Genomic DNA, 17,011 nt, shown 5'->3' on the forward strand with positions numbered 1-17,011 from the left:
CCCCTTTTTAACCTACAAAATTGAATCAAATTAAAAATTAAAAATAATTTAAAAAAATTCCAAAAACATTAGAAACAAAAAAACCTACTAAATTCATTAATAATAATCAATCCAAATAGAGTACTTTTCAACATTTGCTAATTCTTTTGAATTACCCCTTTACTCATGTTCACCTCTTTTTTTTCTTCCTCCCAACACCACAACTTCACCTCTCACTAACGATCACCCACTGCCACCGCAAACTGTTGCCGCTGGCCACTCTAAACTCTAAATCGTAAATTCTAATCCCTAAACCTTTCAAAAAATAAGTGTTAAAAAGGTCTTTTTCTAAATAAAAAAGAAAGAAAGTTGACGATCGTTAGTTAATTAAAGGTTAATTCCTTATACTTATTCTATAACAATATGCCAAAAATAAATCTTCTTTTATCGTTAAATTTATCATATCTCATTCAAAATAAAGAAAAGCTTAAGCATGAAATGTAAACAAGCTTACTCTATATGCTCTATATATAATATCACACAAGTTTACTCTATTTTTCTCACCCCGTTCCAAACACATCTATAATATTGTGACCATACCAATGGGTTAGAGTTAAGTAAATTATGCTAGCAAGATATCACTATGTTTTTGCTACTATAGATGCTGCTTATTTATTAATATGAAGTAGGACAATTACAAAGTGTTGCCATGGTAAGTCACAAGACTGGTCGAACCAATACCCTGCAGTACCTTTGACAGCATATACTAAACAAACTGCATTCTACATTCCTTTTGATTTCGCATTTAGAAACAAGCAATGTAAAATTGGAAGATAAGTTGAATACAGATATCGCAGACTTAACCAACTCTTCACAAGGAACTCAACCAACTTTCATAAGAGTGGAAGAAGCAACTAATCAGAGATTAAGTTTACCGGCCAGGTACCAAGAGTGCATCGCCAGGCTTCCGAATGACATGATATTCGCAAGCGAAGATAACCCGTGAATCATACCAAACTTCTTGTTCATGGCTGCAAGCTTTGGGTTCTTCTTTGCAACTTCCACATTCTTTGACCACCCAACTTCCTCCCCAATATTGTTTTCTCTCTCCACTTTATGTCTTTGCTTCATCATCTGTTAACAGAATAGCAGATCTAATGTATTATGAACTTTTGAAAGGCATAGCAGTAATTGTTGGCAGCTTACTGGCACAGAAATACAATTATGACTTAAAAATTAGTTGGAAGTTAGGAAGAGGACTGCAAAGTACAAGTATTTATTAGAAATTATAAGAGTAAATCAAGCAATAGAGGAATTGAGGAAGCACGGAAGGAATAAAGACAATGCATAGGATATTATACAAAGCAGATGCAATTTTCCATACAAAATTAGAAAAAAGAAAGAGTAACACCTAAAAGTAAGAATGAATATTAAGTTAATAAGAAATAATTCCTAGATTCAAAGCAACAAACAACCCACAGGTCAACTTAGTTTAGGATGAACACCAATTCTTGATTTACTTTTTCTGTCTTTTTTTTTGGGGGCAGCGGTTAAAAGAGGACACAACATTAACAAGAGAAGAGTGGTATGTAGAACTCAGGATAACATATCCTCCTTTAAGCTTATGACATAACAATATTCTGACAAACTCGGCTTGAATGTGCAGAAAGTATCATGAGCTTAATTTGGTAAACTAGTGGAGTGGGGGAAAACCATATTAATAGGTGCTGAAGGAGCATTTTTTAGCCATTTATGAGGCTGTTCTCATCTATGGTTGCATTGTTCCATTATTTAGGATCATCAATGCTAATGACATAATAAAGTGCATGATTGATGATTGATATGAAAAAAGATTTTAACATGTATGCAGAATATTAAATAAGATCATTTTTCTCCTCCATAAAAGATTATAACATGCCATTTTCCACTATGAACAGCTACATAGATCAGTTAATACCATTGTGTCTCATTATTTGTTCTTGTCATGAAGATAAGACAAAGTTTGTGATTGTTATTTTTGATAGAATAATATAACCATACTATTTGTCAAAGGATACTTTAAACCTGCTGAATGTAACCAGCAACTAAGAAATAAATTTTCATGTGCTTATATTGTTTTTCCCTTCGAACATTTGGGACCAAGTTCCACCACTGCTACTGTGATCCAGAAATGTGATATAAAAAAAAAAGATTCAAAAATTGTGCCCCAGGTTTCAAACTTCTGCTGAAAGAAGAGTTGATGTGTATGAAATCCTTGAAAAGAAATTTAGCTTGCCTTTGAAACTTGATTCACCAGCATCAAGTACTTCTGGCAATATACATCTCAATCAATTTCCCATGTTGAGTTCTCGATTCAATAGAAGAATCATTTTCGTTGGTGTAATTCCATTTTTTTCCGAAAGATACTTTAGTCTTTGTCACGAATGCGAGCAACATGTTTTGACCTTGTTATTACTGTAAATGTCAAAAATAAAGAATAAAAGGACAACCCGGTGCACAAACATCCCATTAACAGAGTTTAGGGAATGGTAAGTTTCACAGCTTAAAACCATGGCCTTGAGGTCACACAGAAAGAACTAAATTGTTGCTCCAAGGCTTTCCTTCAATTAGGTGAGATCAGACATGACTATACTTGATTTGACTTCCACTCAAACAGGAACCGCATTGCATGCAGCATGCAATTCACAAGAATATGAAGTTATATACTTAAATCTAGATGGATGATCTCCGCGGAAAACGGTAGCAAAGGTATATTCAACATTGTTTAATATATTGGAAGGACGTAAGGACCAAAAATTACCTCAATGGTCATAGGTGTAAAGACAAACAAGTTTGTAAGGTTGAAGGCAAAGGACGACAGCAAGAACCCAAGCTGGTACTTTTCAGTAGTGGAGGAAGACTTCCAAGGGTGAAGATACCCAAAAGATGCCACTGATATGGCGCAACACACGCCCACCATCGAGAAGTACGCCGGGAACATCTTGCTCTGCAGGTTCCCAAACTGATGCCTTGGCAGGTTCCTGAATCAAAACACCCATACACGATTCAAACCAAGACAAATTAGTAATTATATCTAAAGTTATAATAGTCATCATCTTAGTCTTCAATACAATTCATGGCAGTAAATTAGTACCCCAATGTCTATAATACAAAAATATATCATGATTCAAATTTCTGCATGATAAGAGTACAGTCATAGGTAAACTAAATTGGTAACATAAATATCTCCCACTAACAAATTGACAATGCAAACTAGGAGCACGAAAATAGCATTAATGTACTTTTTTTTCCAATTTCTTTGTTAGCATCTTACGTGAGCTACATCACTCGATAAACAAAACATATCATCACCTTGCATCTTAATTAACACTCCATTAGTGTCATCTGATCAAAGCAACAAAGTAACATTACATAGGGTTTTGCTAACCAATGTCCTAGGGCATTGATTTACATTTCTAATGGTGGAAAAACTTTAACCATAACTAGTACACTACCAAATTGTTCTTTGTACGGGGATAACGGATTCTTACTTGAACATGATGATGCCGCCGATGAAGGTGACCCATAAAGCAGCACCGAAGGCGGTGGAGAAGCAGAGAAGGTGAGAGAGTTTGAGGTAAGTGGAGATTCTACTTGCGGCTGAGTCGGAGTTGGATCGGAAGGTTTCAGGTGAGAAAATGACTCCGACGGCCAAGAAAACCACCGCGGTTAAGAAGCGAGTCACCCAACCCATTGTGGAATGATTCTTACTCAGTGTTTCTCAACACTTTGCTTGTGGTTAAGAACCTTCGTGGCGTGGATGCTTCTGGAAGAGAGAGTAGGTGCGCCGCTGTGACCTTAAATTCATTCATTAAGACAACTATGACTTCGTGACAACAAGGCTCAAATTTTTGGCTATTTCAAAGACAGAAAGATTGAGTTAGCGTTTGGTAGAGAGGCAAAGTTAGAAAGATTGAGATTGAGATAAAGAGATTAAAAGATAGAGATTGAAATAAATTTTAGTATTTTGTTTGATGCAAAGGAAAATTGAAATAAGAATAAAATTTTAATTTAATTTGTATAAAAGATAAAATCAAAATTAATTAATTAAAATAATAATATTTTAAATATAAAATGTTATTAAAATTTCAGTCTCTAGCTTTAAAAATTTTAGTCTTGTGTCATACTTTTTGAAAGTACTAAAATACTGAAATTTTGGGTACAGAGACAGAAAATTTAGTACCAGTCTTTGAACCAACAAATATGATACTAGTCTCAGTCTCCCAATTTTTATCTTAGTATCTCAAAACAAATGCTACCTTAAAATTATTTTATAGGGTGAAAATTCAAGTACAGTCAAGTTAATGTGAAGTTAATAGTTGAGAATTGTTAAATAAAAATTTAGTCAAAAATCAGTTAAATTATTTAACGGTTCTCAACTATCAATTTCACAGAAAAAATACTGCACCTGAATTTTCACCTTCTTATATATCATAACATTTATAATTTTATATTTATTATATTTAAAATTATATAATAATTTTAATAATAATTAATAAATAATAAATAAGATTATTTGATCTAATTTTTTATTCTCTTTTAAATATTATTGTTTGATCATATTTGTGTTATGTGTGTATAATTTTTTGTGGCACTTTGCTTGAATTAATTTTAGGGATTTTGTTAAGAACTCAACTAAGGACACTTACTAACATTAAAAAGTTCAGTATGACAACGATTAATATCTCAGTACAATATTAATAATTGTGACCAAAATAATATTAGAACCAATGAGTAACAAATGTTAAGTTAGGACTTAGGACCTCGAATGTAACTTTTAACATGTTATTATCTAGCTAATGAAACTCTTAATTTAATTGTGTTATGTATTTGTTTGGGCGTCATTATTTTGATAGAATAAGATCTTTTTTTAATGAAAAAGGATTTTTTTTTAATGTGTTTGACAAATTTCTAGTATTAAAAGTAGAAGCACTAGAAAAATCAGAAAAACATCTTTTTTGAGAAGTTGTAATTTACATCTTTTTTTAAAAGATATTTTTTTTTTAAAAAAAATATTTTTTATGTAATAAATAAACAAAAAAGTACTTTTATATTGTTATCCCCAAACATAATTGATAAATAAAAAGATCTTTTTACATAAGATACTCAAACATAAAATTACTTTTACTTTTTTCATAAGATCTTTTAAAAAAAAGATAACTCGAAAAAAGATCTTTTCATAAAAGTTTACCCAAACAAGTCATATATCTTTTAACCATTAATATAGAATTGTAAATTTGTAATATAAATATTTCTTTAAGAATTATTTTAACCATTAATCTCAAAAGATAACTACTGGCTAAACAATGACAGGGAAATGGTCGTTGTTTGATTTAAATTGGAATTCACATGAAAAGAAGAATTTGCATTTTCAAGAGCTAGATACATTGAAAAGACAAAAATACAGTTCCAATTCCCAAGTTGGTCACAAAGAGCCAGTTAAAATTGGTAGATTTCCTAAACTCTTGAATTTTGTGTTCTCTAGCTTGGACTTCAAAGTTCAATCTCTTTAGAACAACCCCATTTTTAGTGTTTTATTTATTTATTTTTATGAGATTTAGATTTTCTAGTATTTTTTAATTTGAAAATCCCACTTTTTTTTTAATTGTTGTTAGTCCAAATTGTAATATGTGTAATTTTTAGGAAAAATGGACAAAAAGTACACATGAATTTTTACACAATGACAGATGTATACTCTAATTTTTTAATGAGTCATCTGTATATATCAATATCGAGCACCTTTGTCATTTTTACCTTTTTGTCGTCTGCTTTTTTAGCAGTAGTGATTGCCAGATGACTCTGAGCATTGTGTGATGTGACCCTTTTGATAACGACACTTTGAAAATTAAATAATAAATTATTGAATTTGTTAAATTTGAATAAAATAAATTTTACAAGTGATTTAGAATTTTTGTTCTTTTCATTTCTTCTCCAAAAAGTAGATGTGGATCAAGGGATGCAACTCAGAAATAGCTGCTAAGATAATGTTCGAAGTAAATTTTGAAAAAAGAAGAAAGATGATGAAGATTCTAAATTATTTGCAAATTTTTTTTATTATTAAAATTTAACAAATTTAATAATTTATTATTTAATTTTCATTGTGTCATGAAAAAGGTTATGTCACTATGTACAAAATTACTTGGCAGCCACTATTGCCAAAAAGGTTATTTAGGCGATAAGACAACAAAACTTGATATTAGTGTGTACACATGACTCATTAAAAAATTGGAGTGTACATTTATCTACCATATGAAAATCTATGTGTACTTTTGTCTATTTTTCCGTAATTTTTATTTTTTTTGGTGACTCCGTAATTTTTATTTGTATCAATAAAAACTTATCTTTGATTAAAAAAAATTAATCTCTTATATAAATTTCCTATCAGAATAACACCACCAAATATCAATGGGTACAGTAAATAATCCGTTGATAATGTTCAAATTATATTAGTATGAGTTTATGCATATATCAACTTTCCCGAAGAAAAATCTTTGAATTATACATATATTTTCTAAATTCTTGTGATATTTAGAATAACACCATGGCCAGGTTCTATAACCAAACGGAAGTCAGGTGAATGGCAATAACTCTGAGACAAAGATATCCTAAACTTGATCAAAATGAGACACAAAATCACCTTCAATTCTGTCATGGCTAAGTGTTGTCCAGCACAAATCCTAGCCCCTAATCCAAATGGAACATATGCTTGTGGGAATTTGCAAGCTCCAACAATCCCATTTGAGAATCTTTCTGGATTGAACTCGTGTGAATCATGACCCCAAATCTCAGGGTCTTGCATTAGTATTGGGACTGAAATCTCAATGTTCATTCCTTTTGGAATTAGGATACCTTTCAAATGAATGTCTTCCAATGCTGATCTCGACACAAACGCCGCCACCGGATAAAGCCGCATTGTCTCTTGAATCACCATGGTCAGCTGCAAGGATAGCATTTTCAAATTTTCAATAGAAAATCATGTGAAGTTGATAGCTAATATATCGATATATCACATAAAATAGACAAGCTACCTTATGTACAAGACTTAATGAGTTAATATGTATTCAATTCACCTTTCAAACTAGGTGAAAACTCAAGCGCAGTTGACTTCACGTGAAGTTGATAACTCAGAGTCGTTAGATGATTTGATTGATTTGACTAAATTTTCATCTAACGGCTCTCAACTATCAACTTCACGTGAAGTCGACTGCACCTGAGTTTTCACCTTCAACCTGAGTTTTCACCTTCAAACTATGTACAAAACTAATATATTGATTCACGCGAAGATGATAGCTAAGATATTAACATGCACATATTATGTTAAGTAGTTTAGTTAAACATGTTAAACATTTTAACGATTCTCAGTTATCATCTTCATATGAAGATACTTTCATGTGAGTAGTCACTTGTTAGAATGGCATTTGAATAAGTTTTTGCATGGAGAATAGCATGCAATTGGACAAAAAAATGTGTCAAGTTTCTCTTAATCTTGAATAATTTAAACAATACTTCCATGCCATTTGGTTGAAATCAAATACAAAAAAAGATTCAAAATAACTGATGATCCAAGGGTCAATGCAATAAAATGCAGCATTATGGAAATTGGAAACAATAAACTCTAACACATGAACATACCATCTTCATTTTTCTAAGCATACTTGCATGTGGAGGATTGTTGCCACAAACTTGAAGAACCTCGGCCCTAACTCGATCTTGCCAATCCTGGTGTATGGCTAGCAACATCAAGCACCATGATGCTGTAATTGCAGTACTCTCATGTCCAGCAAAGAATATGTTCTTGCAGTTATCTATTATGAACCTGTCGCGAGATATCGAATCTGATAAGATTCCATCATTCCCCTCACAACTCTTTGCACCTTCAAGTATCATTTGTAAAAGATCTTGCTCTTCTGCATCTTGCTTCAACCGCTCGTCTATGATCTTTGATATCATTGAGTTTACCTCTTTCTCCAATCTCCATATCTCTCTGTTTCTTTTAATTGGCAGGCATCTAAACCAGAGATTATAACACAATTTTTCAAGATATGGAAACAAGAACACTATGCAACAATTTTTCATGAACCATACAAGTCTTTTTTGTAACCATATACATACCTAAAGCCTGGAATTCCAGCTTCCTTTGCAGACAAGAGGTTTTGAAGATCTCTAAGCTTTGAAAATATTTCATTTCCTTCAACATAATTGATCCCAAAACAAGCTCTTGCGATTATGTCGGCTGACAAGCTTCGCAAATCGTCGTCGATTCTAAGGTCCAAAGCCTCTCCTTCATTATTGAGTCTACTTTCCCAAGACTTGAGTGTTATATTTGTGGAGTGAACAATCAAGTTAACCATTTCCTTCATCATTATATTGTAACAAAACACAATTTATTAGATAACAATTCTAAATCAATATTGAACACTATAGCTCTAGTTTTTAGTTTGATTTGCAATCTCAAAATACTACATGTCAGTTTCTTCTCTATATACTAGTCCATTTTTCTTGATTGAAGTGACAAGTGCAAGGAATTTTAAATAGTAGGCCTACTCAAACTAAATGATGATCAAGGAAAAACCAAAGACAAAAGAGATCTAAATTAATCAATTAAGTGAAAAATCACAAATCGGGTCGAATGTCAATCTTAATTAGCCTAAAACCATAAGGTAATGACCCTATGAATCTTTCCAATTACATATTATTCATTTAATCAAATCTTAACCAACATGACAAAATAACCCCAAATATATCTTCCATTTGACAAATTTAACCAAACTTTCAGTCAAATTACTGATACACTTATATTCCTTTGGTTCATCTTGTCAAATAGAGCATGTTTTTGGAGTGTGATTTTGTCATTTACATCTTTTGGAGACTATTTTGTCAAAATAGTAATAGGATACAAAATAGCTATTTACTCTGATCATATTTAGAAAATTATTAGTGGTTTTAATGAAGTTACCTTGACCTTATCAAGGTATAATGAAGGAGCAATGATCTTCCTCTGATGAACCCAAATTGGTCCACTTGATGACAATATACCTTGACCTAAGAGTGGCCCTAATTCTCTGGATTGAAGAGAAGGCTTCCCTAGATTCACAGATGTGTAAAGGGTGATTTCTTTCACCATTTCTATATCAGACACCACCAACCACTCTACACTCCCAGAAGAAAACAAGTATATGGGACCTGCATGCATGCAATTTATTTTATTTTATTTTATTAATAGTGGAGACTCACGCCCAATTGTCTTCATGCGAGGTTAATAGCTAAGAACTGTTAGATGATTCGACAGATTTGACTAAATTGTGATGATGTGTTCTAATGATTCTTAACTATCAACATCTGCATGTGAGTTTCCATCTTTATTAATTCTTTTCGAGAAAACCAAAATTAACAAAGACTACAAAATAATAATGAGAAAAAGGACAATTAAAGTAGTTACATACCATATTGTCTTCTCCATTTTACAACATGAGGAAACAAATTGTAATACCACCTGTGAGATATAGAAGAAGAAACACCTTTGTCTTTGTCTTGGTGTGAAGATGCAACATTATGAACTTGATGTTGTTCTAGAATCTTCTTCTTTTCTGGGATGTTACCAAAGTAGAAGTGAGGAGAAGGTCCATGAATACCCTGCTTCTGAAGCTTTGATCTCAATGATCTTGGCTTCAACAACAACTCATTCACAACATGCAACAACACCAACGACAACCCTGCTAAGACAACACCCTTTATGTTCATCATCATCATCTTCTTCTTCAACACCTTCTCTATTGGTTTAAGAAAGCAAAATGAGTGTTTCTTTAGTGCCAAAGAGAGTTATGGACTTATTAATTACATGGTTTTTTACATAATGCTCTCTCCACTCAGTTAATGGGGTTGTAAGATTGTTCAAACTTCTAAGATTATTCTACCCGTTCAAACTTACTCAAGTAGTATCTAATTTTAATTACTCAAATTAAATAAGGGTACTGTTAATAAATGATTACTTAAAATATTACAAAAACAAAGTTTTTAAAGAAAATATAAAAAATGTGAATCTGTTTAAATTTTTATATACATTAAGGAAATCTATCCATCATCCTTAAGTTTCTGAGAACTCATTGAGTAGTTGACTTGTTTTTGTTTTTGGAACTCGTATATACAGATATGCTCCCTTTGTCCATAAATACTATGAGGTTATTTGAATAAACTCTTTTCTTTTTTCAAAAACAAATTAATGGTCTTATTTAAAAAATAAATAAAAAATAAAAAGTAAGATATCTCATATAAAAATATTTTTTATTTATTAATTATATTTAGACATAATAATATAAAATTATTTCTTTATTATGTTAGAAAAGAGAAAATTGTATCTTTTCAAAAAAATATTTTCTTTTATTTTTTAAATACTTTTAATTTTATTTAGAAAAATTTGCCAGGCGCACTAAAATTTTATAAAAGATCTTTTTTTAATTATTTTTTAACAATTTAATGACATAGAAACATGCATTATGTTAACTTTTGACAAATATATATATATATATATATATATATATATATATATATATATAAGTGATATTATTAACCTTAACAATGTTTGAAATGTTTAAAGTAAATTAACTTACCCATCTCCTTTTAAATGAAATATTCAGTTTTTGTATTAGTTATACTGTACTTGAATGAATTAATGGATATAAAATAATTTATACTTGATCGCATATAAAATAATATTTTGTCAAATTTAATAAGATTGTTTGTTTTTCACATTAACTATTACTATATGATTGTCAAATTTAGATTCATTTGTTAATCTTAGACCAACTATTTCTCCTTATTCAAGACATATTATTCATCATTGCTACAATATTCTTATGATGGAGATTACATTCATGCAGAAAAGTCCATGGACTTTAACCTAGTCGACAGATATAGAACCAATGAAGTTACAAATAAAAGGCCAATTCCCTCTTTCTCATAATTTCTTACTTTTGATTATCCTCATCAAGAACTGGCAAAGCTTGGGATAGAATTTCAGCTGCTTGCTCAATCTCCTGCTCAGTTATGATCAATGGTGGAACAAGCCTAACAACATTTCCTTTTCCAGCCGTTAATACCAGGAGGCCGGAATTTCGGCACGCGTCGACAAGGGGTGAGGCAGGTACATCTAGATCGATCCCTATGATTAGGCCAAGACCACGGATTTCTCTGACATGTCTGTTTCCTCCTAACTTCTGCTTAAGTAGGTCTTTGAAATATAGGCCTTTCTTGCATACAGAAGAGAGGAACTCAGGTTTTGAGATTTTATCCAAAACAGCAAGAGCAGCATTACACACTAGAGGGTTTCCTGCAAAAGTACTTCCATGGTCACCATAATTTATAGCAGACGCGACTCTCTCGGTCACTAGGACCGTTCCAATGGGCAGACCGCCGGCGAGAGGCTTGGCAAGGGTCATGATATCTGGGAAGACACCATATGCCTCATGTGCCCAAAGATACCCAGATCGACCTAGACCACATTGGACCTACAAAATCAAAAAGAATAATCAAATGTGCTAATTCATTAATTTTTAGAGTTAAATAAGTTTTGAATTTAGCTAAAAGATGCTCTGAGAACACATTAAGAAGATAACAATGAATTTTTTTGAAGTTTTAATGTACTTAATGCATTGGAAATATAAAAGAATTACTCACAACTTTATTCTCACAATGTTTCAATCAATACAAGATCAACAAAATGAAAAAGAGAAAACAAGCCAACTAACCATTTTGAATGACAAAATCATCAACAATAGAGGGATGTTAGACAATCTTTTTCCAGGAATCATAATGCAAGTGAAACCGATCAAAATAAAACCCTTCGATATTTGGTTTACTTGCACAAATTTCTGATTTGAAAGAAATTCACCAACATAAGGCATCTGTCTACTACACAAATGCAATTAAACTTAAAGATTAGATAGTGGTGCATACCTCATCAAACACAAGAAGTGCCCCAGTTTCATCACAAGCTCGGCGTAGAGACTCTAAAAATTCTCTTGTGGCACTGTATATTCCACCTTCTCCTTGGATTGGCTCGACAAAAACTGCAGCAATATTCCCCTGCTTAATCCGTTCTATTGCAGCATCTGCATTTCCATACTCTACAAATGTCACCCCGGGCATAACAGGTTCAAAAGGTGCTCTGTAATGCACTTTACTAGTCAAAGCAAGTGCTCCCATTGTTCTCCCATGGAAACAGTTGCTAAAAGCTATAAATTCTGTTGCCGCTGCTTTTCCGTCAGTACATGTATGCCTCTGATACTTTCTTGCGAATTTAATAGCTGCTTCGTTAGCTTCGGTTCCGGAATTAGTGAAAAATACACGATCAGCAAAAGAACAAGCCACTAGACGCTTTGCTAGTTCTATCTGCATCAATGACAAGAAATGTAGAAATGGATAAAGGTTTAATGCGATGCTGCATGGAAACACATGCAGAACATGACATGAAGTAAAGCATAATTAAGACTATATTCAGTTATAATTAAGATAGACAATGGGATAATGAACTTCATTATTTTTATTAGGTAAATAAAATGCAGTGCATTAGTTTCTATAAACACTTGAAAAGTAGGGTCTAAAACGCAGGGAGCAATTTAACTACCTTTTGGATTGCTTCTATTATGCAACACTAATAAACTTATTTCAATATATATGACAAATTAGCCATAGAAAGCTTTAAACAATGTAATGTACACCATGCTTCATCTGATATTTTGTTTTTCCGTTTTTTAATTGTTGTACCTTTTTTCTTTCCTTGCAATAGTTCTAGGTTTTCAGAAGTTTTATAAGCACTTCATACTCTTTTTAGTTTACAGATGTTTGACAACAATAACTCAGTTTCTCAAGATTTAGCAACTTCCACTATGAAAAAGACAGCTTCAATACTGAAATTTTTCTTTTTCTCACAAATTGTGGTATATCACAATTAAGCTAACCAAACTTCTATCAATCAAATCCTGAAATCCAATCTCTTCCAAACATTTCTAGAGAAATTTAATTGCACTCAATTCTTCATCCATTAAGACAATAATTGACATGCACCAGATGAAGGAACCAATAAACAATTTAATAGTCATTCCCATGTCCAATGATCCAAACCTGGTGTTGAAAAAAAAATTACTAACGAATTTCAAATTTGTTGTCTTCTGCAAAATCATGAATTATCTATAATAAACAACAAATGAAACAAATCGGTATTTGTTCCCCTGCAGTTGCTTCTATGTGTTCTAAGAAGACTAGTGTTTTCAAACAAAGTAACAAACCATGAAAATCACAGTCATTGATTAAATTCTTTTCCCCATAATTTCTAAGAAATTGATGGCAATTTCATAATGTAGACATAACACAGACAGACAGATAAATAATCGCATACCTCACACCAGAAAAATTGAGTTCAAAATTATAAAATGTTCTATGATTTCTAAGGCATTGAAGTTAATTTATAGGCCCATAGCTTAGAAAATCATGGCATCCACACACCTGAGGAATTGTATAATACATATTGCTGACATGAGTAAGGGTGCCGGCTTGTGATACGACTGCTTTCAACCATTCTGTATCCCCATGCCCAAGTGCATTGACAGCAATCCCGGCACTCAAATCCAAATACTCTCGCCCCTCGACATCATATACCTTACAACCTTGCCCCCTCTCAAGAACCACAGGTGCTCTAGCATACGTTCCCACTAAATACTTCCCTTCCATCTCAATCACTGCATTAGCCTTTGCTGATCCTACCTTCCCGGCACTAGCTGCTTCAACATCCACATTAAGGCATGCCTTCGGAACAACGCTTTTGCAATTCGTTCGAATAACTGCTGCTCTTCCTCTGGCCGAAGCTTTTTCTCTCTCCAAATTGAATAGTTTCCTAATGTTGTAAGATGATTGAGAAATTGAATGGTTCAGACAAATGTGAATGGTACTCATTGTGTTCAACAACAAAGGCCTTGAGTCCTTAACTCTCCTTTATCACTTCTGCTGAAACAAAAGATAAATAAACATAAACAAAAAGTAGTTCCCTTAAAATTCAGACACTCAATTGAAGCTAGAAATTCTGTGTTACATCTGTTGAAAGTAAAACTAATACATTGGCAACTTTAAAAGGCCCAAAAATAACCTCAAAAAAAAGAAAAAAAAATACCAATACAATATTTTTTCAATATATATATAAAAGAAGTTTAAGTATAAAGAATTTAGATTCTCTAAAGTGAGAAAATTGGTAAAATAATAAAGTAAGGAGTTAATCATCATTGAATTTGTAACTTCCATCACATGTGAGCCCCACTACTTAATTTAGGAGTGATTAATCCCTCATTTTATCATTTTACCAATTCCTTCCCACACGTTAGAGGATCTTGATCCAAGTGTAAATGACAAGTAACGTTATGAAAAAAGAAGCAAATATAATGAGCAGCAAGAAAACTACTTCTCTTTGTGAAATGCCAAAAATGAGTCTCCTTACTAATTGATTAATAAATATAATATTGTTATTGAAATACAATTCGCAATTCCACACAAATCTAAATGTACAATATAAATACAAAAAACAAAGCAAATCAATCATGGAAAAAAAAAACACTAATAGGATTTTAGTGTACAATAAGAAAAATAGACAATAATATAATAACAAAACAAAAAATAGAACAATTTAATAAATCAGAACCGCATATCTGCATATATTAACAAACACCAACAGCCTGTTACAGCCAACAACATCACAAAATCAAAATCAAATTCATGAAGCAAAATATACTTTTAAATGTAAAAATAAATTACATGATCAGAAACTTATTATTAATTGGGATAAAATCAAATTCATGAAAGAAAATGCCAAAATCCAAGCAGAAAATGAGAGAGCAGTGAATCTTACCAGGAGGCAGGGACGAGGGAGAAGCGGCTGCAGAGGTGAGGGACGACGGCGAAGCGAGTGGAAGAGACGCCGGGGGTGGTGGCAACGATGCGGGTCGCTGAGCAGCGATGCAGGGGGAAATGGAGAACGGCGGCGGCGCAGGAGTTGAATGGACTAAACGGAGCAGCGACGCCGGCGCGGCGGAGTGAGAGAGCAGAGAAGGAAAAGAGAAGAAGAGAAAGGTAGCAGAACTGCCGCAGCACTGGGTTAAGGCAAGATATTTCACGACGCCTAGATTCAATTAACAAATTTTTATTGTATATATTTAACATGTGATAAAAAAATATATTAATATATATTTAACATGTGATAAAAAAAAGTTTTATTGTATTAATTGTAAATAAGTTGTATTATTCATTTATTATAAGTTTTATTATTCTACTATGATGAATTTAATTATTTAGTAACTTGATTATTTAGTTAAAAAATATATTAATAAACGGTCTTATTATATATTCAAATATTTTTATCAACTAAATTTAATTAACAAAGTTCAAACTCAACAAAAATTACTAGTACAATGAACATGTAAATCACAAGTTTTTTTTTTTTAACATTTTTTTGTTCGTGCGTTTTCTCTTTATCGTCATTCTTTTGTTGTTGTGGCTATTGTTATATTTTTTTTTATTTCTTCTCCTTTTCTTCTTAAACTCTGTTTGATTGATGTATAAGATGAGATATAGACACAGATATTAAAAACATAGATTAATAGACATAAAATATTTGTGTCTATATGTTATATTTGGCAAAAATAATGAACAAGACACACAAATATTTAGAAAAGACTAAATTACCCTTCATTCAAAAAAGGTTTGAAAAGATAGGAAGACAAAATTTGAAAATTTAAAAATTGAATAAGAATAAAAGAATAAAAAATTAGTGTCTCACAAATTATGTCTCAGTGTCTTAGCAAATTAGAGGTACACAAATTTAATGTCTCTGTCTATCTGTGTCTTTCCTTGTCCTTCGAAAATTTATGTCTCACATGACCAAACAGTAGGCATGTGCTACCGTGTCCATGTCTCAATAAAAAATGGACGACATAGACATCAACCAAACATTACCTTAGTTATTATAGTATTTCTTATTTTTTTCTTCTTTGCTTTATTTTTTCCCTCTTTTTTTATTAGGTGAAATAAGAAGAATTATGAATAAATAAAACATAAAGAAAAAGATGAAAAAGAAAAAGAAAAAAAAATGATGATGGAGAAGAAGATGATGATGGAAAAGTTTTGAATATGTAGAATTTTTTCAAAAAGTAGTACCGAAATTTTTCAACCATGAGATAAGAACTTTTTTTAATTTTGACATCAAAATTTATTAATTATGACACATATTCTTATTAAGAGTGTGAAATAAAAAAAATCATGAGAATGTGAAATAAGATGATGAGGATGGAAAGTTTTGAATTGTGCATAATTTAATAGAAATAGCACTGAAATTTTTTAACCGTGACACAGAAATTTCTTAATTTTGATACCAAAATTTTTTAAGTGTGACACATGTCTTCTTAAGAGGGTGAAATAAGAAGAATGATGAAAATGTGAAACAAGTAAAAGAAGAAAAAGACTACATCGATAAGAAAAAGAGGAAGAGAAATTTTAAATTGTATAGAATTTATTAGAAAAATAGCACCAAATTTTTTTTACTGTGACTCAAGAAGTTTCTTAATTTTGACATCGAATTTTTTTAACCATAACAAAAAAATTAACTAATTTTTCTTATCATTGAACTAATTGAGTGATATTAAACTCATATATAAGAGGTCTAGCCATTATTGTGTCATTTGTAACAAATTATTTTTTTAAATATATTTAAATGTATTTTATTGATTGAATGAATTAAAATTTTGGATGGATGATTCTTAAAGATTTTTTGTATCATTTATTAAAAAATTCGATGTCATTTCCAACATATCGGAATCAAATAATGTTAGTGTTGTATTAAAGGGTAATGGTTTGATGATACAATAAGGAAGTTCGATAAAAGCAACAGAAAAAATTGCCCATATACCAGTAAGTGAAGCTTATTTGGGTCGAATTATAAATGCTTTGGTTAAACTAA

At 31.6% G+C, this 17,011-nt stretch overlaps 3 protein-coding genes across 4 annotated transcripts; all 3 read right to left on the reverse strand.

The window, feature by feature from the left end:
* Positions 1-625: 625 nt before the first annotated feature.
* LOC112775626 (uncharacterized) lies at positions 626-3,967 on the reverse strand. The gene is made up of 3 exons (XM_025819383.3): positions 3,510-3,967; positions 2,780-2,999; positions 626-1,113 (listed from the first exon to the last, which is right to left on the reverse strand). The coding sequence occupies exons 1-3, from the start codon at positions 3,710-3,712 to the stop codon at positions 898-900; spliced, it is 639 nt and encodes a 212-aa protein (XP_025675168.1). The 5' UTR covers positions 3,713-3,967; the 3' UTR covers positions 626-897.
* A 2,461-nt stretch (positions 3,968-6,428) lies between these two features.
* On the reverse strand, positions 6,429-9,901 carry LOC112779992 (cytochrome P450 714C2). Its single transcript, XM_025824336.3, has 5 exons — positions 9,462-9,901; positions 8,975-9,201; positions 8,131-8,372; positions 7,651-8,026; positions 6,429-6,955 (listed from the first exon to the last, which is right to left on the reverse strand). Exons 1-5 carry the CDS (start codon positions 9,766-9,768, stop codon positions 6,530-6,532), a joined length of 1,578 nt encoding a protein of 525 aa, XP_025680121.1. The 5' UTR covers positions 9,769-9,901; the 3' UTR covers positions 6,429-6,529.
* Positions 9,902-10,802: 901 nt separating this feature from the next.
* Positions 10,803-15,219, reverse strand: LOC112775433 (acetylornithine aminotransferase, mitochondrial). Of its 2 annotated transcripts, none has more exons than XM_025819037.2 (4): positions 14,909-15,219; positions 13,519-14,013; positions 11,971-12,405; positions 10,803-11,522 (listed from the first exon to the last, which is right to left on the reverse strand). In XM_025819037.2, exons 2-4 carry the CDS (start codon positions 13,963-13,965, stop codon positions 10,983-10,985), a joined length of 1,422 nt encoding a protein of 473 aa, XP_025674822.1. In that variant the 5' UTR covers positions 13,966-14,013; positions 14,909-15,219; the 3' UTR covers positions 10,803-10,982. The 2 variants fall into 2 exon arrangements, with proteins under 2 accessions (XP_025674822.1, XP_025674823.1); XM_025819038.3 differs by having other exon boundaries at positions 13,519-14,016.
* Positions 15,220-17,011: the final 1,792 nt, after the last annotated feature.

The sequence above is a fragment of the Arachis hypogaea genome, chromosome 19 (assembly GCF_003086295.3).
Source record: "Arachis hypogaea cultivar Tifrunner chromosome 19, arahy.Tifrunner.gnm2.J5K5, whole genome shotgun sequence".
NCBI lineage: Eukaryota > Viridiplantae > Streptophyta > Magnoliopsida > Fabales > Fabaceae > Arachis > Arachis hypogaea.

What these genes read in the sequence shown, in the direction of transcription:
- LOC112775626 (XM_025819383.3), bottom strand. Translation starts at nt 3,712, where the DNA reads ATGGGTTGGGTGACTCGCTTCTTAACCGCGGTGGTTTTCTTGGCCGTC. An exon ending in GGCGGCATCATCATGTTCAA is followed by an intron (nt 3,000 to 3,509) that starts GTAAGAATCCGT and finishes GTTTTGATTCAG; the next exon opens with GAACCTGCCAAGGCATCAGT. An exon ending in TTACACCTATGACCATTGAG is followed by an intron (nt 1,114 to 2,779) that starts GTAATTTTTGGT and finishes TTCTGTTAACAG; the next exon opens with ATGATGAAGCAAAGACATAA.
- LOC112779992 (XM_025824336.3), bottom strand. Translation starts at nt 9,768, where the DNA reads ATGATGATGATGAACATAAAGGGTGTTGTCTTAGCAGGGTTGTCGTTG. An exon ending in GCTGGAATTCCAGGCTTTAG is followed by an intron (nt 8,027 to 8,130) that starts GTATGTATATGG and finishes TCTCTGGTTTAG; the next exon opens with ATGCCTGCCAATTAAAAGAA. An exon ending in TGCTTAGAAAAATGAAGATG is followed by an intron (nt 6,956 to 7,650) that starts GTATGTTCATGT and finishes CTATCCTTGCAG; the next exon opens with CTGACCATGGTGATTCAAGA.
- LOC112775433 (XM_025819037.2), bottom strand. Translation starts at nt 13,965, where the DNA reads ATGAGTACCATTCACATTTGTCTGAACCATTCAATTTCTCAATCATCT. An exon ending in TGTATTATACAATTCCTCAG is followed by an intron (nt 12,406 to 13,518) that starts GTGTGTGGATGC and finishes TCATTGATGCAG; the next exon opens with ATAGAACTAGCAAAGCGTCT. An exon ending in CACTTCTTGTGTTTGATGAG is followed by an intron (nt 11,523 to 11,970) that starts GTATGCACCACT and finishes TTGATTTTGTAG; the next exon opens with GTCCAATGTGGTCTAGGTCG.